General features: G+C 42.8%; 1 protein-coding gene across 2 annotated transcripts in view; it reads left to right on the forward strand.

Annotated features, from left to right (window-relative positions):
* ATP8B1 (ATPase phospholipid transporting 8B1) overlaps nucleotides 1-25,314 on the forward strand; it is a 126,265-nt gene that overhangs the window by 74,492 nt on the left and 26,459 nt on the right. For both annotated transcript variants that reach the window (XM_021100031.2, XM_084978220.1), the window contains exons 3-15: nucleotides 2,619-2,716; nucleotides 4,013-4,126; nucleotides 5,795-5,893; nucleotides 6,008-6,069; nucleotides 9,124-9,196; nucleotides 9,341-9,411; nucleotides 12,056-12,138; nucleotides 12,260-12,418; nucleotides 12,588-12,676; nucleotides 14,947-15,137; nucleotides 18,523-18,731; nucleotides 20,660-20,703; nucleotides 21,366-21,522. In XM_021100031.2, coding sequence (XP_020955690.1) covers nucleotides 2,619-2,716; nucleotides 4,013-4,126; nucleotides 5,795-5,893; nucleotides 6,008-6,069; nucleotides 9,124-9,196; nucleotides 9,341-9,411; nucleotides 12,056-12,138; nucleotides 12,260-12,418; nucleotides 12,588-12,676; nucleotides 14,947-15,137; nucleotides 18,523-18,731; nucleotides 20,660-20,703; nucleotides 21,366-21,522 — 1,449 coding nt within the window. The remainder of the gene's footprint in view (nucleotides 1-2,618; nucleotides 2,717-4,012; nucleotides 4,127-5,794; nucleotides 5,894-6,007; nucleotides 6,070-9,123; nucleotides 9,197-9,340; nucleotides 9,412-12,055; nucleotides 12,139-12,259; nucleotides 12,419-12,587; nucleotides 12,677-14,946; nucleotides 15,138-18,522; nucleotides 18,732-20,659; nucleotides 20,704-21,365; nucleotides 21,523-25,314) is intronic.

The raw sequence follows: 25,314 nt of genomic DNA on the forward strand, positions 1-25,314 counted from the left end.
CAATAATAGAATAGTGGTTTTTAAAAAGTCATGAGGTTAATAATTTGCATTTTCCAGTAGTCCTCAATTGTGCCTTTTGCCGTATTACCTGTAGTTCCTTTGAAGTAAAAGTCAAGAAAATGAATCATTTAAAAAGGAAATATGCAGTTCCTATTGTGGCTCAGTGAATTAAGAACCCAACCTAATCTTTGTGAGGATGCAGATCAGATCCCTGGCGTCACTCAGTGGGTTAAAGATCTGGCATTGCCATGAGCTGTGGTGTAGGTCACAGATGAGGCTCAGATCTGGCATTACTGTGGAGGTGGTGTAGGCTGGCAGCTGCAGCTCTGATTCAGCCCCTAGCCTGGGAACTTCCATATACCCCAAGTATGGCTGTAAAAAGGTAAAAAAAGATGAAATATAATTTTTCTAAAGCATATTGAAATTTTTATAATTATAGTTATAGGATTGATAATTTCATAATTCCTGTAAATGTTCTTTAATATATCTCCATCTTCAAAGAGAGTGTGTCTCACTAGTTGATTCCTCTTCCTCTGGCCAGTCTGCAGGAAGGGGAGGAACTCATCAAAAGTCGGATGTGTGTCACACCAGCCAAGTTCATCCCACATGCATGTTGGAACACACAAGCCCATAGGGAACCTTATACCAAAAAGGTGCTTCCTGCACTTTTCTTCCTAAGTTATAACCTCCTTGTCTTGAGCTTTTGTAGCCATGAGATCTCATGCTTTCCTCTTAGGAAATGAAGCCCAACCTGAGGTTGGGGGGACAGTAGAAAGGTTGACCCTCTACTCGTAAGGGACCCTCCCAAGTCTAGTCGCTAACAAGGCAGTTCTCATGGTGGTTTGTAGCATAAATCACAAAAGAAGGGCCAGTCAGCGAAGTGGATGGAGAGGTTGGACTTGGGGGTCAGACTGTCAGACTTTGAATTCTGACTCTCCCCCTGGATCCTCTGTCTGCCTCCATTTCCTCAGTTGTAAAACTGAGGTATTTTCTACTTGCCATGATGCTTGGCACCTAACAAGCACTGAACACATGTTCCCTTTGAAGCTATACATCATGGCCAGTAGGAGTCAAGAGTAGACGGGCAAAGACAGAAAAGGTGGGTGGAAATTTCTTTCCCTGTCAGTGTATCCTGACTGCCAGGCTAGTCATCTCCAGGTTGGAAGACCTCTTTGACCGAAGTTTCCAATAGGTGCTGGGCTCCACTGTTGAGGTAGAAAGTCAGGCCGACATCTCACTGTGTGTGAACTTTTCCTTGCCTGTTCATTCAGAAGGTCCATGAGCGTGTCGCCAGAGGGTACGTCACTTCCAGCTCGTCAGAGAAGATTTTATGAGACTCCTATTTCGTGAGAATTGTCCCCCTAGTTACAGAGAAGCTTGGATTTTCTAATGTTCCCTGGGGAAGTTCCTGTCCTAGCTCAGCAGAAATGAATTCGACTAGTTTCCATGAGGACACAGGTTCAATCCATGGCCTTGCTCAGTGGGTCAGGGATCCAGCGTTGCCGTGAGCTACGGCATAGGTCTCAGACATGGTTAGGATCTGGCGTTGCTGTGGCTGTGGTGTAGGCCAGCGGCTACGGCCCCTATTGGACCCCTAGCCTGGGAACCTCCATATGCCATGGACACGGCCCTTAAAAAAACAAACAAAAAAGCTTCCTGGAATTTAGAGATGGCGACTGAGTGGTAGATGGCGACATTAAGGAGGAGGAATGAACTTAGAAAGACAACAGATGGCCATTAGGATAAAGCAGTGCACAACACTGATCTGTGATCAGGACTCCAAAGTGTTGAATTAGCTGATCATACCCTTTTTGTTTGATGTATTCATTTACTGAGTATTTAATGGGTTATTAATTTTATAAACCAAGTCAATGAATTTGAAGAAATCATTTAATTTAATTTAGCTGCGACTTTCTGGCACTCTGGGATTTTTGTTCGGGATTCGTTAGATGAGGATCACTCTTTCAGAATCAAATGTTCTATGAACAGCTGGTCAAGTTACACCATGTTCATTAGTTTGCTAGGGCTGCAATAACAAAGGACCATAAACCGGGTGGCTGGAATGGCAGAAATGTCCTAGCTCACAGTTCTGAGGCTAGATGTCTGAGAGCAGGGTGTTGCAGTGTTGATTCCTTCTGATGGCTGAGGGAAGGATCTGTTCCAGGCCCCTCTCCTTGGCTTGTAGGTGGCTGTTTTTTCTCTGTCACTTTGCATCATCTTCCCTCTATGTATATCTCTGTGTCCCAATTTTCTTTTCTTTTCTTTTCTTTTCTCTTTGGCTGCACCTGTGTCATGCAGAAGTTCTGGGGTCAAACCTGCACCACAGCAGCAACCCAACCACAGCAGTGACAGTGCCAGATCCTTAACCTGCTGAGCCACCAGAGAACTCCCCAATTTTCTTTTTTTATAAGGACAACAGTCATCATGGATTAAGGTCCATTTTAATGACCCCACTTTAAGTTAATTACACCTGCAGTGACTATTTCCAAATAAGATCATACTCTGAGGTTCAGGATGGGGGTTAGAACTTCAACATGTGAATCTGGGAAGGATACAGTTCAGCTCATAACCATGTAACAATATTCTACCCCATGGACTTTTTTCTTTTTCTTTAAAAGATTGTACATGGCAAGTCAAAGCAAATGATCGCAACTTCCACGAACAACCTCAATTTATGAACACAAAGTTCCTTTGTATTAAAGAGAGCAAATATGCGGTAAGTTGATTTTTAACTTCCTAAATGAACTTTATTAAAAGCCAGTTTTTCCCAATAGCCATCACGCTTACTAGCTTCATGTGACACCTGTCTTCCAGGTAACCCCTGGCCTGGGCCATTGATAATCATCATTGGTTCTCTAGAATGTCATTTTTATTCATCACATTAAGATTAACTACCTTAAGGGTGTATGAGGGTGGCTTGAAACAAAACAAAACCAGCTTACGTAGAGTAACCCTTTCCCTCTGTATGTACCAAGCACTCTTAATGTTTTATGAAAGAATACACAGAAGCTTTGTTTTTGACAGTAAGAAGAACTTGAAAGGAATCTTAATAACTTGTCTCCCTCTCCTTACCTGTGATGGATTTAGAGACTTTGAAGATATTTTTTTCTCAAAAATGCTTATTACAACTAAAATCTGATAAAGCACATCCATTAAGTTGGGGCTGAGTACCACAGACTAGGAGGGTTAAGACAACAGAAATTAATTCTTTTACAATTCGGGGGGCCAGAAGTCTGAAATCAAGGTGTCAGCCAGTTTGGTTCCTTCTGGAGTAGCTGAGGGAGGAACTGTTGCCAACTTCTCCTGAGGCTCCTGGTGGTTGCTGACAACCCTGGGGTTTCCTTGGCTTGTAGACCCATCGCTCTAAGTTCAGCCTCTGTCTTCACAGAGCCTCCCTATGTGTTCCTGTGTCTATGGCCAGTTTTCCTCCACTCAGGTCAGCAGCTTTGGGTTAGGCCCCGCCCTAAGCCAGTGATGTCCCTGTCACTTGATCACATCTGCAAAGACCGGATTTCCAAATTAGATGACCACCACAGGTATCAGGGTCAGGGCTTGAGCCCTTTAACTTTTAGGGGCTCACAGTTCAACCCACACCAGTGCCTTTGACTCTTTCTTACCCAATAGCCTTCATCCCTCCTAAGTCAAAGAATGTTTCTTTTCCAGCTTTGCCACCCACGTTGACATCTCCCATTTTCTCCCCATCTTTGCCCCATTTTCTAAGAGGATCTAAGGGTCCAAGGAGCCCAACAGCAGGGTCTATTTGTCAGATTTGCCACAGAGGTCTTCGGGGTGAAATGTCTACATCTTGTTACTGTGACAGAAACCTCCAAGGGGTCATTTTGAGGCCTGCTTAGAAGTAAAATCTTCAAGGAAATCTCAGTGTCTTTCTGACAAATTACATCCCTGTGTCCTTGCAGGCCACAGGGCTTAGTGGTTTTTGCAGGTGTGTATACATTAGGATGTTGTGATAAGCCTGTGGCATTGTTTGAATGAATTTATTTTTTTCCAACAGAATAATGCAATTAAAACATACAAGTACAATGCACTTACCTTTCTACCGATGAATTTGTTTGAGCAGTTTAAGAGAGCGGCCAATTTCTATTTCCTGGTCCTACTTATCTTACAGGTAATACCCTTTGATACTTTAAATCTGTTTTGAATTATGGTGACTCAGTAACATTAAGGTTGTTATTAAGTAACATAGAAAATGTGAATAATCTTGAATGTTTTTTATATGGACATTTGGATTTTGCACATAAAAGAACATGTCTTAGAGATAGAACCAGCTCAGCACTGTTAAATGAACAGGGAACAGGAGCAAATGAGAATGTTGTTTTAATTCTTTTGGGGGGTGGGGAGCATGCCCGTAGCATGTGGAAATTACTGGGCCAGGGATCAAATCCAACTATTGCAGTAATCCAAGCTACAGCAGTGACAATGCTGGGTCCTTAACCGCTAGACCACCAGGGAACTCCTTAATTTTATATTTTTAAAAACTCAGTTGCTTACTGATGTCAATGTGGTTTCCCTGGAGTACAGTTAAAATCTTTGCTCTGTAAAATAATTGTACCTTAAAATTAAATGTATTTTTTATGCTTGGCTTTTATTTCTTATTTAGTTGCCAAAATATTGTGGATTTTTAGTGTTTTGGTCAGAATTTTCAAATTATTTTTGTGAACTGCTTCTGCACTGGAAAGGCCTTTTACTCCTGAGGGTTTTTTGTTGTTGCTGTATTTTGTTTTGTTTTGTTTTGCTTAACTGTGTGAAGGAATTCACTTATCTGGAGAGCAAAGGGCTACTTTGCCCCTACTTCCTTCTAGAGGGAAAAGGGAGTTCCACTTATTAACAGTAATGTGGGAAATGATTCTTATGTCTTCTAACCGTTACCCAGTTATATTTTCTGAAGGTACAGCAGTCCAAATTCAGATACTAGCAATAGCCTTAGACAGCCCTTTCCTTGAGCTGTTATTAATTCTTATACTCTGTGAGGTTAAGTGCCATCATCCCCTCCATTTTACAGAGGAAAACTAAGGCCTGGCAAGGTAAGATAACGCTAAGTGGTGAAACTAGGTAAGATTTGGATGCAGGAGTTTGACCCCAAAGCTTGCCATTTTAACTGCTATGTTATGTGGCCCAATGATCAACAGGATGGTTGCAAGAGTTCTTTACTAAACTTGCTTCCCAATCTTATATTCCAACTTGATGGCCATCTTGATGCATGTAGGGCTTCCTGCATGGCCAGCATCTTTCTTGGCTAGACCAACAGTAGTGACCATGAAGGAAACACTTTCTTCTAACGATCCCAAAGATGCCCCATCCAATCCAGAGGCATCCACTACCTACTGCCATTTTTGCCTCCATCATGGGGCCCTCGGAGACCACTGAGCAACCAGCAGTATAGAGCCTGCTGCATGTATTCCCTAAGAGCCAAAGGACTCCTTCTCCCCTGTACACTACAGGGCTCGCCCCCCATTAATTATGACTTTCACAAAAGGTTCAGAGCTGTTCTCTTTTGATATCAAGTTACAAAGCCTCCTTGGTATCCTGTTAAGGTCACAGTGAGACAATTTCAGGAGCCACTGTCCTCTGGGCTCTGTTCCAGGAGGCTAGAAGCTAGAGAGAGAGAGGCACTAGAAAGGTTTGCTGGGTGCTTTTTGCCTTTTCATGCCTGCCCTGCAGGATGTCGGCTTGGATGCTGATGGAGACTTAGAATCGGCAAGCTTAGAGTTAGCAGTCGCCTGTAGGTTAGCAGTGCCTTGCTGGTCCAACATGTACGCCTTTTTATCTCTTTCAGGCAATCCCTCAAATCACAACCCTGGCATGGTACACTACCCTGGTGCCCTTGCTCGTGGTGCTGGGCATCACGGCCATCAAAGACCTGGTGGATGATGTGGTAAGGGTTTCGCATGGAGCTTTCTCCCCACGACTACAAGCGTATTTGCAAGTGGCATTCATACTTGATGTTTTGAGATTATTAAAATAACCTTTCCCCATCCCTTCTCTAAAGGCACGCCATAAAATGGACAATGAAATCAATAATCGGACGTGTGAAGTCATTAAGGACGGCAGGTACCATACTTTTCAGATTGTCTGACTTGATTCCAAGGACATCATGTATAGCTTTGTCTAGAAACATTAGAGCTAACTGTTGGAAGTCTATGCATGTGTGAACCTTTCCTTGTAAAGGCCTCTCTTCACCTCCTAAGATGAAGCCATACCCATATTGGAGCCCAGGCGTTGCCTGATGGGGCTCTGTCCTGTGGTTACAGCCTAGAGTGTGAGGCTCCCATCTCTACACTTCCCAGCCGTGTGCTGTCCAGGGTTCTGCCCACATGTCCTGACACTCTTCCCGATCCCTAGCCACAGGGCTTTCTTTCTTTGCTGCACTTTTAGAGCATTTTGTTTTCATCTTTCTCATTACTATCTGAGGGGTTTTTTTTAGAATTATTTGTGTAGAATCTTCTGTCCGGAACTATAAGTTTCTCAGGGGGACCATCCTGGTGGCATTTGCTCTTGTGTCCGTCAGAACATCAAACGTGCAGAACATGCTCAGTAAATGTCTGTTAAAGTTGTGGAGTCAACAGTGACCAACATGCCAACTCTGGGACCTGTAATGAGCTGTTTTCTGAGCAAGAGCCTCAAGGCAGAACTATAAATTCAAGTGCTAAAAATAGTCACTAAGGCCCAATTCAAAGACTTTTTGTGGGAGTTTCCATTGTGGCTCAATAAGTTAAGAACCTGACTTAGTGTCTGTGAGGATTTGGGTTTGATCCCTGGCCTCGCTCAGTGGCTTAAGGATCCACTGTTGCTGTGAGCTGTGGCGTAGGTCACAGATGTGACTCAGATCGGGTGTTGCTCTGGCTCTGATGTAGGTCAGCAACTGCAGCTCCTATTCATCCCCTAGCCTGGGAACTTCCATGTGCCACAGGTGTGGCCCTAAAAAGAAAAAGGAGACCTTTTGTGTATCAACACTGAGAAAAATAACCTCATTTATAGCTACACTTCAAATGTGTCTAACTTGAATATGTTGAATATGACTATTTCAATCTCTAAATATGTTCAGATGCTTTTTTTCCCCTTACAAATAAATGGGTTCTATTCCAAAGGTTACCTTTCAAGTCACTTAGAATCACTGTTATGGATGGCAGTGAGAGGCATAGCCAGCCCACACAACTCTGTTTAGCCCACAGCCTGGCTAACTCTGCTGGCAAAAAGGAGCTCTGAGTTGCCTGGAATTGAAGGTAGGGGTGCATAGGGGGCAGGGCTGTGGCTCCAGCAGCCCATGGGAGTAGGATCAGGCCTGTGTGGCATCTGTAGGGCCGAGCAACAGGGGCCGCCCAGGAGAAAACTAGACATCATGTTGGAAGAGTCCATTGCAGTTGCTTCTGATACCCCCAAAGCGCTGTGGCAGGAAGGTGCTTGACTTAGTCATTTATAGTTTGAGACCCACACACAAACTGCTAATTTATCTTTTTAGAAATATTGAAATGGAAACTATCATTCCTTCTAGTGAAGGGTAGCTTGAGTTAAAAAAACTCTGAAGATTAAACATTGTGTACTAAATTCTTGTAACATTGGGGAAACCAGAGTTTAAGCATATACTTAAAATGTATTTTAAATCTCCAGGTCTCTTTTATCCATAAACTAATGGGAGGACAAGCATAGTCATTGGATTTCTGCCTCCAAAAAAATTAAGGTTGTTAGTTGTGGTAGGTGCATAATATCTGTTAGGGTTATCTTTCCTACATGTGGAAACCTTTAAGACAAACCATATGTAGACCTTGTTTTATTGTACTTCGCTTTATTAGGCTTCACAGGTATTGCGTTTTTAGCAAATTGTAGGTTTGGGGCAACCCTGTATCAAACAAAGTACCATATTTTTAACAGCATTTGCTTGTGGTTTTGTGTCTCTCTGTCACGTTTTGGTAATTTTTGAGATAATTCCAACTAATTTTTTTGTTACGGTGATTTCCGATCGGTGATCTTTGTCCTTACTATTGCAAAAAGATTGCAGCTCACTGAAGGCTCAAATGACAGTGACGGTGTTTTTAGCAATAAGGTATTTTTTAAATAAGGTGCTTTGATTTTAACGTAGTGCTATTTCACACTTAATAGACTACAGTATAGTAAACAGCAAACTTAACTTTTATATGCACTGAGAAACCAAAAAATTCATGTGACTCACTTTATTGCAATATTCACTTTATTGCAATGGTCTGGAACCAAACCTGCAATATCTCTGAGGTCTGCTTATACTTTAAAAGTTTTTTAAAAATGTTTTTTGTTTTGTTTTGCTTTTTAAATATCAGTACTTTGTTTTTTTTTTTTTTTTTTTTTTTTGGCTTCCCCGTGGTATATGGAATTCCTGGGCCAGGGATCAGATCCAAGCCACAATTTCAACCTACACCTCAGCTCCAGAAATGGCTGATCCTTAACCCACTGTGCCAGTTGGGGGATCAAACCTGCATCCCAGGGCTCCAGCAATCCTGTTGTACCACAGCAGGAATTCTAACTCTAACATTTTAGAGCAGGACTCGATAAAGTGTTGAATTATTAGACATTTAAGTGGGAGTTTCCAGTAGAATTTAATACTGAAGGGAACCATCTTTTTATTTGATCAATATCCCTATGAGATTTGTTGTAAAAGTGATACACCACCCTTAAAAAGATAACAACTTTAAGCCACAGAGAAGAGCCAAGGACTAAAGCTCCATGAGGCTTTCAAGAGGCCCAAGCTGGCACTATAATCCCCCTATCTCGGGGTGAGCACCCAGTGGGTGATGGCTGAGAGAAGAGGAGGGAGGAGGCTGGGAGCATAGGACCTGAGCAGAAACAAGGGGCGGCATGGGTCCCCTCACACACTTGAGGAGCCCCCATTGACCCTTGGTTGCACGATGTAGAGTGGGAAGGACACATCAAAGTCAGCACCTCCACTGTTACTTCCCCCAGAGGAGGATACAATCCCCATGACCCCTGAGTCATCAAATGCCTGAACTTCTGGAAGACCTTTTCCCTGTGATGTACATGTTTTCCCAGAATCTTTGGCTGAAGACAGAATAATTCCCAACCCCATGCCAGTAAGTTTTTAAAAGCCACCGAACTCTCATTCTTTTTCATATTCAGATTCAAAATTGCCAAGTGGAAAGAGGTTCAAGTCGGAGATGTCATTCGTCTGAAAAAAAATGATTTCATCCCAGTAAGTGGACAAGCTGTGCTGTCTCCTTCCTCGTCCTCCCATCTGACCTGGTGCTCGGTTCTGCCTTGGTGGGGGCGGCGGAGGGGGGGGCAGCGGGGGGGGGGAGGGAGTGTCTGGGTCATTGGTGTGTTTCCTTTCAAACAGGCTGACATCCTGCTGCTGTCCAGCTCTGAACCTAACAGCCTCTGCTACGTGGAAACGGCTGAACTGGATGGGTAAGTGGGTCTTAGGAGGGCCTGTTCGAAAGCTGACCATGGAGGGCACATTCATTACATTGAAAGCTGTTCACTTGAGGAGCTCCCTTCGTGGCTCAGTGGTTAACAAACCCAACTAGGAGCCATGAGGATGTGGGTTCAAACCCTGGCCTTGCTCAGTGGGTTAATAAGGATCTGGCATTGCTGTGAGCTGTGAGCTGTGGTGTAGGTCACAGGCGAGGCTCCAATCTGGTGTTGCTATGGCTGTGGGATAGGCTGGTAACTGTATCTCTGATTTGACCCCTAGCCTGGGAAGTTCCATATGCCTCAGTGTGGCCCTCAAAAGCCAAAAAAAAAAAAAAAAAAAGACAGCTGTTCACTTGGGAGTTCCCTTGTAGCACAAGGGGTTAAGGATCGGTGTTATCACTGCAGTGATTCAAGTTGCTGCTGTGTCGAGGGCTCAGTTCCTGGCCTGGGATCTTCCACATGCCATGGGTGCAGCCAAAAAGGAAAAAAAAAAAAAGAAAGCTGTGTACTTGGACAAGAAGCCCCGAGATCTGGCCTTGCCTCTACCCCCTGCTGGCTGTCCAGCAGCCTCTCTGTAGGAGACCAGCCTCGCTTTGTCTTTGTCTTATTCTCTAGTTAGTACCAAGTAGGAGCAACAATGATCTGATTCCCTAGTAGACCAGCCTCTCTTTGTCTCACTCAATCTCCATATTTGAAAGTGCCAAACCCCACCTTGCAGGGAAAGTAAAAGGACTGATGACAGAATGTACCCCTGAGCCCTTTGTAAGCTGCTGAGCAGTGTCCAGACTCAGACAAATGACTTAGTATCTATTTCAGGAAAAAAACAGCAGATTTTTAAAGTCTGTGCCAAGGGGCAATTTTGAATTCTCCCTTTGTTCGTTTTGATTATTTGCTCCCACTTGAAAGAGGATAAAGTTCCATTTTTGACCATTTTGACCAGTTTTCAGTCCATTTGTGGAGTGCCCACTAGGTTGCATTAGCTTTACACGGTAGCTCATTTAATCTTCTTAGCACCACTATCAGACAAGTGTTACTTTTTCTCCAAATTTTTAAAAATTTCATTTTATTTGTAATTTTACTGAAGCATAGTTGATTTACAGTGTTGATTAATTTCTGCAGTACTGCAAAGGAACTCAGTCATACATTTATATATTCTTTTTCATTGTCTTTTCCATTATGGTTTATCACAGGGTACTGAATATACTTTTCTGTGCTATACAGTAGGACCCTGTTTTTTAGCCATCCTGTATATACTAGTTTGCTTTTGCTAATCCCAAACTACCAATCTTTCCCGGCCCCACCCTGCCTCCCCCATGGCAACCATACGTCTGTTCTCCATATCTATGAGTCTGTTTTTGTTTCATAGCTATGTTGATTTGTGTTGTATTTTAGAGTTCACATGCAAGTGAGATCATAGGGTATTTGAGGTGAGTGTTATTATTTCCTCCACGTTACCCATGAGGAAACTGAGGTACCGGAAGGTGAGGTATCCTGCCCAAGGTCACACAGTGGGTTGCAGAGTTGGGGCGCTGCTTCCCTGTGCTCATGTTCAAGACTGGTGTCTGCATTTCCCACTCCCAAGTAAACCCCTTTCCTCACATCCTAGGTGTGCATAAGCTTCTTTCTATGGAGCTGAGATCACCTGAGTAAAACAAGGGCTTTCTTTGCCCTGTAAATCAGTTGGTCGATTGCTTAATCTTGACTAAAAACAGCTATTATTCCCCATGAATGAGAGATACTAAATTTTTACAAAGATATACAATCCTAGCATGCCCTGTCAGAGCACATAGAATGGAAAGTTGAAAACCACTGATCACCTTCTTAATACATGGAAATCCCCACTTGGTATTTGTGGAGCTTGTAAAAAGTTCTTGATCATAGGTCGACAGGCTTGCTCTCCAGAGCACATGTGCCCAGCCTGGCCCTGTGAGTGCTTGCATGTATTTTGCCTTCCACTGTGGCGGTCTATGCCATGTATCTCCTTTCTTAGATAATTATCATCTAAAGACATAGAATTGGGAGTTCCCTGGTGGTCTAGTGGTTAGGATTTAGCACTTTCACTGCTATAGCCCGGATTCAGTCCTTGAGCTGGGAACTGAGATCTCAGCTGGAGCCATTCCATGCCCCTGCCAAAAAATAAAAAACAAATAAAGTTGAGCAATTGTTTTTTTTAACAAAGACCAAGATCAAATTATTCACTCTAGAAAATAGTACGTTGTAGAGTCTTGACCTTTTCTGTAACATATATGATTTGCAGAATTATCTTAATGTGATTAAATGTGATAGAAGCTAAGTTTTTAAACAGAAATTTGATTGTCCAGGCTGATGGTAAGAATTAAGTTTATAAGAAGGGAGATAGGAAGCCCCCGGGTGCCTCTGTCCTGCTCAGATGGCTCACGAACAGCAGAGAGGCCAACATTTCCCAGGTCAAGAGCTTTTCCTAGTTCAGGGGATAACTTCATCCAAACCTGAAGTTCCAAGGTGAACAGAGAGTTTGAAAATAGAAAAAAAAAAGAATTATTTCGCTTTCACTTCCGGGTTTGCCTAATGTTGTTTTGTACAATTTTCCTCGTTTCCTTTTTGAACACTGAAATTTGTTCACTTCATTCTTTTTTTTTTTTTTTTCCTCTCCCTTTAGAGAAACCAATTTAAAGTTCAAAATGGCACTGGAAGCCACACACCAATATCTCCAAAATGAAAACTCGTTGGCAACATTTGATGGTTTGTGCAAACATGTCTTATTTTCCTTTCAATTGTGGTTGCTTGATTCAGACCCTATTAGTTCAAACCAGAACACCTTTCATATGTGAGTACTTACGCAAATCATATCTTTTTTTAAAAGGTTTTATCGAATGTGAAGAACCAAATAACCGACTAGATAAGTTTACAGGAACACTATTTTGGAGAAAGACAAGTTTTCCTTTGGATGCAGATAAAATTTTGTTACGTGGCTGTGTAATCAGAAACACCGATTTCTGCCATGGATTGGTCATTTTTGCAGGTACTTTCAGAGTCCCCTGGGAGATTGATCTGTAGGCTCATTAAAGATTTAAAGGCAGAAATTGATTTTCTGTCCTTTGTCCGTTGAAACCAAAGAAAGTGTCATTTTCTGGACATGCCAGTGAATTGATTTGCAGAATCGTCAATCCTATTCAATTTTCTGTTTTTAGGTGCTGACACTAAAATAATGAAGAATAGTGGGAAAACCAGATTTAAAAGAACTAAAATTGATTACTTGATGAACTACATGGTTTATACGGTATTTATTTTCTATTTTGGTAGATTGCTGTCCTCTGACCCAGTTTTGCTGTGTGTTTTTCTAATGCAGAGGATCTTAGCTCTGTAGGCCAAGTAGAAAAATTCACAAGGTGCTCCAAGCTTGGATGGGGAGGAGAATAGATTTTCTCACCTTTTCTCAGAAATACTACATTTCTAATAGGAGAATCTCCCTAGGAATGTACATTTCAGTGGTAGCCAATGAGTGGAGGGATCTGTCAGTTAGGGGAATTGGGCTCCTGAGTCAATGTAGGATTGATTTTACTGCTTTTAGTTTCCCATGGGAATAGTTCTCTTAATAGCAAACCTTGGAGTTCCCATCAAGGCACAGCAGAAGCAAATCTGACTAGGAACCATGAGGTTGCAGGTTCCATCCCTGGCCTCACTCAGTGGGTTAAGGATCCGGCATTGCCATGAGCTGTGGTGTAGATTGCAGACTCGGCTGGGATCTGGCATTGCTGTGGCTGTGGTGTAGGCCAGCAGCTACAGCTCCAATTAGACCCCCTAGCCTGGGAACCTCCATATGCCACAGATACGGCTGGCTCTAAAAAGACAAAAGACAAAAGACAAAAGACAAAAGACAAAAAAAAAAAAAAAAAAAAAAAAAAAAAGCAAACCTTTTTTTTTTTCATCAACATATACTATATAAGTCCAAGTATAGGACAAGTTAGGTATAAGGTGTCCCCAAGACCACCCTCAGTTTTGATGATTCACTGGAAGGACTCACAGAATTCAGTGTATAGTTGTCCTCACCATTAGGACTTACTGTAAGTTATTGCAAAGCAAAATACACAAAGGACGAAAGCTCATGGGGCAAAGTTTGGAGAAAACCAGGCACGAGCTTCCAAGAGTCCTCTCCCAGTGGGTCACAGACACAAGACACCCTTAATCTGCCACCCACCCCCAAGTGACAATTTGTTGACTATACCAGGGAAGCTCATTAAAGACTCAGTACCTGGGTTTTATCAGGGTCTGGTCTTGTAGGCAATGTCTGCCTACCAAGTACCACAATTCCAGACTTCCTAAAGGAACACAGGTGGGCAGTGTACACTATATTGTTTTATGCAAATGGTTAGGCACAGTGAGCCATTCTTATCAGAGAATAAGAAATAAGGAATCAGGAAAACCTTCTAAAATCTGTGTTCCCTGGTGCCAGCCAACACCCAACCTTGCAAGCAGGCCTTCTGAGGATAGTGGTCTCAGGCCTGCTGTGTTAACTCTTCTGCACATCAGGTAGCCCTAAATATTAGGCAGTCCTCTAATTTGCCAAAGAGAATTCTTTTTTCAAATATTTAATTTAGCTTATTCATGAGGGGAAGGGGGTTCCACGTCCTTCTACTCCACCATGTTGATCAATCTGATTGAGTTTGAATACATAAACTTCTAGGGACTTCTACAATAATTTAATTGCATATACATTTTCAAAATTATGGAACAGTAATGCATGAATTGAAGAACCACCTCTTTTGTCCCTGCTCTCATATTTCATGAAAATGTCGTTTGAACTTATTTGGTGCCTTTCTCATGTCATTGTCTTGGTTATGGCTAGAGTCCTCACAAGGAAGAAGCTCATCATCTTTCCTTTGTGCCAAGTTCTTTTGAAATATAGAACTTTTGGCATCCGTGTCCAGAAATTTAAATTTGCTCCCCGAAGTTTTATTCCTCCCCACAAATACCCAAATAGGGCTCTTGATGTTTTTATCCATCCCCTAAGTAGATACTCAATTTCCACAATAGAATACTTTCTATATTGCTCTTTAAAGAATCTCACACTTTAAATGATCATTAAATCTTCAGGAATAAGCACCCAAATCTAGATGAAATTTCCTTGCCTGTTTAAAAAAAAATCATTTCCATCAAACACTTTTCACAAGTATGCCAATTTAGCATCTTTGAAATGGTTTCATGCTAAAATAAGGTGTCTTCCTCAAATAGTATATTATTGTTCAAAAGAAAAGTAATTGAGAGAATGTCCAATAATATGAGAGTATATAACGATTTGAATGTGAAACACCACCTTTTCGTCTGAAAGATAGAAGAACAAAACCTCACCTTATATGTGGAAGATATATCAATCAACCATAGAAATAGAGTTTTAAAGCACCCTTATGGCACTGCTTATAGTTTAAGTGTCTTGTCTTTACAGACTCCTCAGTTATCATAAAAATGTACTAAGGTAAATTAGCATCTATAAAAATGCATGGGGTCGGCAATCCATCTTGAAAATAAGTTTAACTGTTGCATGTCTTTTAGATATTTGTTGTTCTTATCTTGCTTTCTGCGGGTCTTGCCATCGGCCATGCTTACTGGGAAGCTCAAGTTGGCAATTTTTCTTGGTACCTTTATGATGGAGAAGACGCTACACCCTCCTACCGTGGATTCCTGAATTTCTGGGGCTACATCATTGTTCTAAACACCCTGGTGCCCATCTCTCTCTATGTCAGGTAAGACTATCTTCTCTCTGGGCTCTTCCCAACCTAGCACCTTGAAGTCTAGCAATGCTTGTTTCAAAGGTCCTAAGGAGTAAGTAAGAACATAGCTTTCAGTTCACAATTGAGGGTAATACACAGAAAGGAAATGAAGATTGGCGTGTCTGCTCTGTACCAGGCACAGCACCTTGTATCTGGCCCTCTGTACAGATAAGGCTACGAGGGTTCAGAGATCAAACTCTATTCCCATGGTTCAGAGATCATTCTCTTGGCAAGATTCCTTCTCATTGGACTTCAAAGCCCAAGCATCAGAAAGAGCTGAATGAACGTTTAGTTGTTTCCCTTTTCAGGCGTCTTCCTAACCTCTTCTCTCTTTCTTATTACCACCTGCTGCACCTATTGGTTGCAAAACCCTCTGGGTTTCCTGATTGCTACCTTCTAATGGGAATACCACTCTTCCTACCCACCCTCAGCCTCTCCAAATGTTCTGTTTCTCATCACAACCCCAACTGCAATAAAAGATTCTGGGTTGTATCTCTGACAAATGGTCCTCACCTTGTTTTGGGATTACTTCTTCCCTTTTTACTTCTTCTTTTTTTTAATTATCGAAGTTCACTGTCCCTGGTCAATTTAACTTTAGGCCACTGGGAGAGAAATTGTGCCTTGAAATACACCCAGCAGCCAGAACCTGCTCTTAGTTCCAATAAGTAACAGCCCAGAGGCACACAGGACCACATGCATACCTGTAATTAGAAGCATTTATTTTATTTTAATTTTATTACATGTGTATTTGTTTTATTTTTAATTTTATTACATGTAAGCACTGTTATTCTTTTAACATGAAGCAAAGGGGAGTTTCCATTGTGGTTCAGCGGTAACAAACCCAACTAGTATCCATAAAGATGCAGGTTCAATCCCTGACCTCGCTCAGTGGGTTAAGAATCTGGTGTTGCCTTGGATTGTGTGTTGCTGTGGCTGTGGCACAGGCTGACAGCTGCAGCTCCAATTTGACGCCTAGCCTGGGGACCTCCATATGCCATGGGTTCAGCCCTAAAAAGCAAAAAACAAACAAAAACAAAAAGTAAAGCCCTGGGGAGCCATATGTTTGTAGTTACTTTAAAAAAAAGAAAACAAACTAAACACTGAGATGACTTTTACATTAGGGGCAATGTACAGGTTATTTTGTCTGTATCTATAAGTATATGTTAGAAAATAAACTGTATATGTAGTTTTAGTTTTTAAAATGTCATGTCATGTGACTCATTATTTTTTTGTTTCTATTGGAAGTAAATTTCCTTTTATTTTATCTTATTTTATTCTATTTTATTTTATTTTTGTCTTTTTGTCATTTTAGGGCCATACCTGCGGCACACAGAGGTTCCCAGGCTAGGGGTTGAAACAGAGCTACAGCTGCTGGCCTACACCACAGCCACAACAATACCAAATCCAGGCTGTTTCTCTGCCCTACACCACAGCTCACAGCAACGCCGGATCCTGAACCCACTGAGCGAGGCCAGGGATTAAACCCTCAACCTCATGGTTCCTAGTTGGATTCGTTTTTGCTGCGCCACTACGGGAACTCTAGAAGTCAATTTCCTTTTAAAGCATATCTCTGCTTTGTTTTTAACCCCACAGTAGCTTTCCATCTCATCCAGAATGGATTCATTGAAGCCACACTATCCCCCTCAAGGCCTGGTGTGAGTTGATGCTCTGCCTTCCACATCCATCCATAACCTCCAGCACCTCCACCCACTTCCTGGGCTCCCCTATCTCTAGCCTTGAACTCCTCAGCTGTACCAGTACCTGCCCAGGACTTTGGCGCTTGGTCTCACCAGTGCCTATAACCTCCTTTCCCCTCCATATCTACAGAGTTGCTCTTTCTTGTCCTTTGGGTCTCCACTCAAACATCATCTTATCACCCTGGCTTTTCCTGACCCTCTCCATTCTTAAACATCACTTCCTCTGCCTGTCCGTCTCCATCTCCCCTTATCCTGCTTTGATTTTCTGCAGAGAATTTTCACCCCTTGATATACTGTATAGTTACTGGTTTATTTCTTTGTCCATCTCCATTAGAAGGTAAACTCCTTGAGAGCAGGGATTTGGTCTGTTTTGTTTACTGATGTGGCCCCTGTACCTAGGCTGGTGTGTGGCACATAGTAGGCACTCAGGAAACACTTAAGGGAGGAGAGAAGAAGGGAGTTATTTTTCCATCTTTTTAGCTTATTATAAAGACATCCAGAGTTCCCGTTGTGGCTCAGTGGTTAACGAATCCAACTAGAAACCATGAGGTTTCGGGTTCGATCCCTGGCCTTGCCCAGTGGGTTAGGGATCCAGTGTAGCTGTGAGCTGTGGTGTAGGTCACAGACGTGGCTCAGATCCTGTGTTGCTGTGGCCCTGGCATAGGCCAGCAGCTACAGCTCCAGTTAGACCCCTAGCCAGGGCACCTCTGTATGCCGCGGGAGCTGCCCTGGAAAAGGCAAAATAAAATAAAATAAAATAAAATAAAATAAATAAAATAAAATAAAATAAAATAAAATAAAATAAAGACATCCTTTACCCACTGAACAGTTGCTGGATGTGTAAGCACCTTCCTTCTGAGTTATATTTAATCAGTTACAGTTTGAAAATGGAAATGATCCTTTCAGAATATCGTTTTTTGGACATTCTATAAACTTATACGAATTTAGGACTGTACACCAGGACCTACTATATAGCACAGAAAACTACATTTAATATCTTGTAATAACTTACCATGGAAAAGAATCTGAAAAAGAATATATATGTGTATAGTGTATAACTGAATCACTTTGCTGTACACCTGAAACTAACGCAACATTGTGAATTAACTGTACTTCAATTCTAAAATGGTTTTGAAAAAAAGATTTTAGGCAAAAATCTTTGCTTTTTCACAGTGTGATGTCACAATTTAGGGGTTATTTGCCAAAAACCCTTTGCTCTCTTGAGAGCACACAGGGGTGTGTGACCTAGTAGACTCTCACTCCCTTTGCCCTATAATTGGGGACAGAGGTGAATGTGCCATTCCAGTTGTCCCTGGGTGCAATGGGCAATGAGAGAAAAGAGTAGGAATTGCTACAGCGTACGATGCCCCCTGCAGTGTTACCATGTCACTTGCAGGGCTGTGTGTTCTGAACGTGGGGGTGCCATGTCCATGACCGGATGTGCTCAGGAGTGACTAGGAAATCACATTGAGAGGCTGCTTTGACCATGAAGCTGGAAAAAGTGTTTAGCCAGGAGAATCCAGAAGCTGGGCACACAGGTCACTGCAGACCTTGTCTCTTTGTACACAAGCAGCTCGTTCCTGATGCCAAGTGAGGACAAAATCCACTGGCTGCCACCCATATCTGAGAACCCCATCAAAAGTTATCTCTTGTCTTCCTAGCGTGGAAGTGATTCGTCTTGGACAGAGTTACTTCATCAACTGGGACCTGCAGATGTACTATCCTGAGAAAGACACGCCGGCCAAGGCGAGAACCACCACGCTGAATGAACAGCTCGGGCAGATCCATTACGTCTTCTCGGATAAGACAGGGACACTCACACAGAACATCATGACCTTTAAAAAGTGCTGCATCAACGGGCAAATTTATGGTGAGCGGAAGCTGTTACTCCATCCCTGGGCATGTGTGGCCGCAGGCTGCCTTTGCCAAGTTGCTCCCCTCCCACAGCAGAGCACTGGTGCTCATTCTGGTGATGCTTTGGAAGCAGACACCACTGGTGGCATTGGGATTGTGTGTGTGGTGAGGTCAGGAGTCAGCAATAGACACACATTCCTCAAAAAATGAAACTGTCATGTGAGGCAGCAATTCCTTCCTAACTACACACCCCAAAGAATCAAAAGCAGGGACTCAAAGCGATATTGACATACACATGTTCCTAGCAACATTATTCCTAAGTGCTAAGGTGTAGAAGTAACCTAAGGGTCCATCAGTGGATAAATGGACGGGGAAAGTGGGATCTTATTCTGTCTTAAAAATGAAGGAGATTCTGACACCTGCTACAACGTGGATGAACCTTCAGGATGTTCTACTACATGAAATAAGCCAGAGACAAAGGGACACATATGGTGGGATTCCACTTATGTGAGGTGCTTAGAGGAGTCGGGTTCATAGACACAGAAAGTAGAATGGTGGTCACTAGGGGCTGTGGGGACAGGAGAATGGGGAGTTGCTGTTCAGTAGGTACAGACTTTCGATTTTAACAGATGGTAAGAGCCACAGAGGGATGGTGAGAATGGCTGCATGACAGTATGTACTTAATGTACTTAATGCCACTGAACTGTTCTAGACAACAAGGATCTATTCTATAGCACAGGGAACTATATTTAATATCCTGTAAGAATTTATAATGGAAAAGAATGTAAAAAAGAATATATAAATATGTGTATATATATATAGATAGATATATAGATATGAATATATACATGTGTGTATGTATAACAGAAATCACTTTGCCGTATACCTGAAACAAACACAACACTGTAAACCAATGATACTTCAATTTTTAAAAATGGTTGGGAGTTCCCATTGTGGTGCAGCGGAAATGAATCTGACTAGTATCCACGAGGATGTGGATTCAATCTCTGGCCTCGCTCAGTGGGTTGGGGATTTAGTGTTGCCATGAGCTGTGGTATAGGTTGTAGACATGGCTTGGATCCCATGTAGCTGTGTTGTAGGCCAGCAACTGTAGCTCCGATTCGACCCTAGCCTGGGAATTTTCATATGCTGCGGGTATGGCCCTAACAAGCAAAAAAAAAAAAAGAAAGGTTTAAGATGGTAGATTTTATATTATGTGTATTTCACTGTGACTATACACACACACACGTATAATAGTAGTAAAATACACAGATGTATATATATGTAGATATGTGTGTGTGTGTGTATATATAGGGGTCAAACCTGAGCCACAGTAGTGACAACTCTGGATCCTTAACCACTAGGCCACCAGGGAACTCCCTCACTACAATTATTTTTAAAAATTGATTTCCATTCTAACATTCTGAAATGTGCTGTATACTTGTAAAAATGTTAAGGCTAATGCTGTATTCACATAGGGTGCTCTAACTTTTAAATAAAGACAATACAATTATTTTCAAAGCTGTAAGAACATTATATGCTTTCCACTTGGAGGAAATTCTGCTAAGAGTGGTACTCACATCAGCGTGGAAACGGGGACACTGAGGGCTCAGGAAAGGGGTTCTGCGTGTGGTGGCGGTTCCTCCTGAGTTGGGGGAGGCAAAGCAGCTTAAAGACACGATTCTAACCCCAGCAGTTGCCTCAAAGAGGGACCCGATTCACCAGTATTTGAAGCTCTAGACCAAAAGCCAGCACATTTTTCTGTAAACAGCTCAGAAATATTTTAGTCTTTGCAAGCAACATATGGTCTGTATCAAATAGTCTTCTTTGTTATGGTTTTTTTCGCAACTCTTGAAAAATGTGAAAAACCATAGTCGAGAGCTGTCCAGAAACAGGCTACGAGGCCCATAGACTCAGCTGTGTTTTGTGCTGTTTTTTCCTCAGGAGACCATCGGGATGCTTCTCAGCACAATCATAGCAAAATAGAGGTGAGTCCTTCTGCTCACGAGATTGAGACGTGTATGAGTTCCCTGGGCTGTACAAAACACCACAGAATGGGTGGCTTAAAACAACAGCAGTGTATTTCTCCACGGCTCTGGAGGCTGGAAGCTTGCAGTGAAAGCATCAACCAGGCTTCGCCCCTTCTGGAGGCTCTTGGGCTGAATTTGCATCTTTTGTTGCCTCTTCCTAGCTGCTGAGGTTGCCTGCAATCCTCGGCATTCCTCGGCTTGCAAGTGCAACACACAGAAGTCGGCCTCTGTCATCACATGGCCACCTCCCTGTGTGACTGTCCAGGTTCCTCCCCTTTTATAAAGATGCCAGGCATTGGGTTAGGGCCCACCCTAGTCCAGTGTAACCTCATCCGAACTTGATCACATCTACCTAGACCTGACTTCCCTATCGGGTCCTATTCCCAGGCACCAGGGGTTAGGACTGTGATATTATCTTTTTGGAAGGACATGATTCAACTCACAACAGGGTGTTTTTTCTTGTTAAGACAGCTGTGAGTCTCCTGTTACTTTAGAATGTGTTAAAATCCTAAGGTGATGTCTGCAGGGAGCCAGGGCTTCAGAGACAAGCTCCTGTCATCAGTGAAGCCCAAGCTGTTTGTTTCCAGTCAAACTTTCTTTTCCTTCTCTATGTCTTCCAGCAAGTGGATTTCAGCTGGAACATGTATGCCGACGGGAAGCTTGCATTTTACGACCATTATCTCATTGAGCAAATCCAGTCGGGGAAGGAGCCGGAAGTGCGACAGTTCTTCTTCCTGCTGGCGGTGTGCCACACGGTCATGGTGGACAGGTTGGACAGTGAGTGTTGCTCTCGCATCTTGAACACTGGAGACCAGTTGTTTTAGTTTATGGGGAACTCATGCTTGGGACTTGTGCTTGGGACAAACTTGATGAATCTCCACTCGAGCAATGAATATCTATGGGCCCTCCTACTAGATGGTATACAGGCCAGCAAACCATCAGATGGCCTCCTGGCCTCTGAAAATCTGTACCTCCTTTGCAGTTCTTGCTCCAGCCATGTTTATCACTTTGGGAATGAAATCATATTAGATATCAGTAATAAGAAATAACTGACTCTTGCGCTATAAGAATCAAAATCTCCCCACTGAGTGCTTAACATTTATGGAGAGTGAAGAGTCAAACCTTTTCTGAATCATAAGTGGACTTTAAACTGGGACAATCAGAGTTCCTGTCATGGTGCAGTGGTTAACGAATCTGACTAGGAACCGTGAGGTTGTGGGTTCCATCTCTGGCCTTGCTCAGTGGGTTAAGGATCTAGCGTTGCTGTGAGCTCTGGTGTAGGTTACAGAGGCAGCTCAGATCCCGTCTTGCTATGGCTGTGGTGTAGGCCAACAGCAACAGCTCCGATTTGACCCCTAGCCTGGGAACCTCCATACGCTGCAGGAGCAGCCCTAGAAAAGGCAAAAAGACAAATAAAATAAAATAAATAAACTGGGACAATCTTTACTACAAAATAATTTCAGAGAGAATTTATTTCCTAGATTCACATATGTTTGGGCTTTGAAATAATAGCAGCCAATGCCTAGGCCTCCTTCAGGGGCCTTTTTCATTTGAAGGGGCATAATTCATGTGCAGTTGCACGGGAACCAGCAAAGCTGACTTGTAGGTTCCTTGGTAAAATTCTTAAAGGTGGCTGGTGCCGGCTTTGTTACAGCAAGTTTGTCCCGTATCAGTGAAAGCTAGGTATTTTTTTCACATATGGACCCAATAATAAATTATATACACATGTGCATTCTGGAAAGAGCAAAAGGTGCCCTTTTGGCATGTGCATTCTCCACTTTCATCAGCCCAGCATAAGAATGTCCTTCTCTGTTTTCCAGTCCTGAGGTTTCATATGTAGGGGATGAAGTCTTCAGAGGAGAAATAGGCATAAAAGCTAAATGCATAGATGCTATCTGTGATCTCTTGCCAGTTTCAGAGAAATTCTTCCTGCAAGGATGACTCTAATAGGGCAATAAAGCCAAGATAACAGCAGAATTCAAATGGGGGTAGATACCTGGAAGGAGCTATTAGCAGGCCAAATGGGGGAAGATAGAAAGGATAAGACCAGCTCACGAATAACCAAAGCAGAGGTCAAAGTTCAAAGCCTGTTTGACTAGCCAAGCACATTTTACTTGTAAGATAAGGAGCAAATATGATATTTTTAAGCAACTTGGTTCTCTTAGTTTTTGACTCGTTTGTGAAGTTATTATACTTTATTTTCGAGTGTGTGGTGTTATTTTGAAAGCTAACCTGCCAACTTAGGCAAGTGCGTATTCCTCTTACAGTCTCTATTTCTTCTTTCCCCGCTGGGATTTGATGGGAAGAGCCTGTGTGCTAGAGCAGGGCCATCCCAGTTTTGGTTCCTGCCATCACACATGGTACAGACCACAGTCTTCTGTCTGGGCAGTAGCTTCTTCAAGGTTGCAGGAGGAAGACGGGAGTTCACAGTCCCATCGGCCTAACATCGTGCAGCGCTTGGTTTCACTGTCCACCAAGGCAGAATTGTACATCCCAAGGAATCTTTCCCCACGTAGCATGTGCTAGGCAATTGATTTACACATTGGAAATGGAGGCAAGTTGGATTTCTAGATGCAAGAGATTAAAAGAGAAATTGATTTTGGCTTCGATACATAAAAGCACCTTGAAAGGGTCCACAGGAAAGGACCTTTGGGATAACCCAGAAAGTAAGTACAAAGACCTGCCGGAGCTCAGACAGCAGGTTGAAACTCATTTTAGGAGATCCTGCTGTTGTACAGTGGGTTAAGTATCCAACTGCAATGGCTCTGGTCACTGTGGAGGTATAAGTTCAATCCCCAGCCCTAAGCAGTGGGTTAAAGGATCCAGTGTTGCTGGAGCTGTGGCTTGGATTCAGTCCCTAGCCTGGGAACTTCCATATGCTGTGGGTACAGCCATAAAACACACACACACACACAAACAAGAACCCTCATTTTACTGAGTCCTTCCACTCTGCCATGCTAATGTGTCTCTGCTCTTGCAATTTCATTTTCCCTCTTTTATAAGAATAAGGGAGATTGATTCATCTTTTATTGTGTATAACATCAACAAAAGAGGGGAACACAACAAGGTTCTACTGTATAGCACAGGGACCTATATCTAGTCTCCTGAGATATATATATGCATAACTGAGTCATTTAGCTATACAGCAGAAATTGGTACAACATTGTAAATCAACTGTTTATTTTATTTTATTTTATTGTCTTTTTAGGGCCACACCTGTGGCATATGGATGTTCCCAGGCCAGGGGTTGAATCAGAGCTGCAGTAGCTGGCCCACGCCACAGCCACAACAACATGGGATCCAAACTGCGTCTGTCACCTACACCACAGCTCATGGCAATGTTGATCCTTAACCTAACGAGCAGGGCCAGGGATTGAACCCACATCCTATGGATACTGGTCAGGTTCATTACTGATCAGCCATGACGGGATTTTTAAATTTTAAATATTTATTTATTTATTTATTTTTATTTATTTAATGGCTATATCTGCGGCATATTGGAAGTTCCTGGACCAGGAGTTGAATCCAAGCTGCAACACCAGCAACACCAGACCCTTTAACCCACTGCACTGGGCTGTAGAACTGAACCCGTGGCTCTGCAGCGACCTGAGCCACTGCAGTCAGATTCTTAACCCACTGCACCACAGCAGGAACTCCTTCAACTATACTTTAAAAAACAAAACAAAAACAAAAGAGAGGGGAGAGAATCCGTTCCTATATGTTCAACAGACAGTTTGTATGGCCCAAGTGTTGAGTACATTTAGAGACACATGGAGACTACATGTGGAAGTGGTGTTAGTTTTCTATTGCTCTGCGGTGGCTCACCACAACTCAGTAACTTAAATCACCCCTTCATTCGCTCTCATTTCTTTAGGTTAGAAGTCTAGACATGGCATGACTTTAAGGCTAAGGATCTCCCTGAAGTCAAGACCGGGCCACGCTGTCATCTGGAGATCAGCAACCTCTTCCAATCTTATAGTAGGATTCAGTTCTCTGTGGTTGTAGAACTGCAGTCTCCATTTCCTTGCTGACTCTCAACTGGGGCCTCTCTCTGCTCCCCCAGGCCTCCCTCCTTCCTGGCCACATGGTTCCCTCCATCTTCAAAGTTGGCAGTGGAGAAACTCCCTTCCATCAAACCCCTTCCATGCTTCAAGCCTCTCTCCCCTGGAAGAGCCCCATCCCTTTTGAGGACTTACCCAATTCGGTTGGAAACACCCAGATAATTATCTTAACATCAACCAATTTGGACCTTGATTATATCTGTAAAATCCCTTCCCAGCAGTACCTCGATTAGAGTTTGCTTGAATAACTGGGAGAAAGTATATGTATACACAGGAAGGGAGCCACACGCCCGCCTCCTGCAGAGGCCATGCAAGAACAGAGCATGAGAGGCTTGGAGGCGTTTCTTCACCTGAAGGCCTTCAGTTGGCATGCATCTTGAGATTATGATTAGAGAGCTGTGTTCTAGGAGTTTGAAGCAGAGACACACTGGAGGTCAGTGAGGAAACTGAGAACCCGGATGAGCATGGGGTCTTTGGGAAGAAACAAATGTGGGTGGTATTCAGTCTG

This window comes from Sus scrofa, chromosome 1 (genome assembly GCF_054392235.1).
Source record: "Sus scrofa isolate SSC_HxYL_T2T_F1_AM1 chromosome 1, Sscrofa_HxYL_maternal_Yorkshire_Landrace_v2.0, whole genome shotgun sequence".
Lineage (NCBI taxonomy): Eukaryota > Metazoa > Chordata > Mammalia > Artiodactyla > Suidae > Sus > Sus scrofa.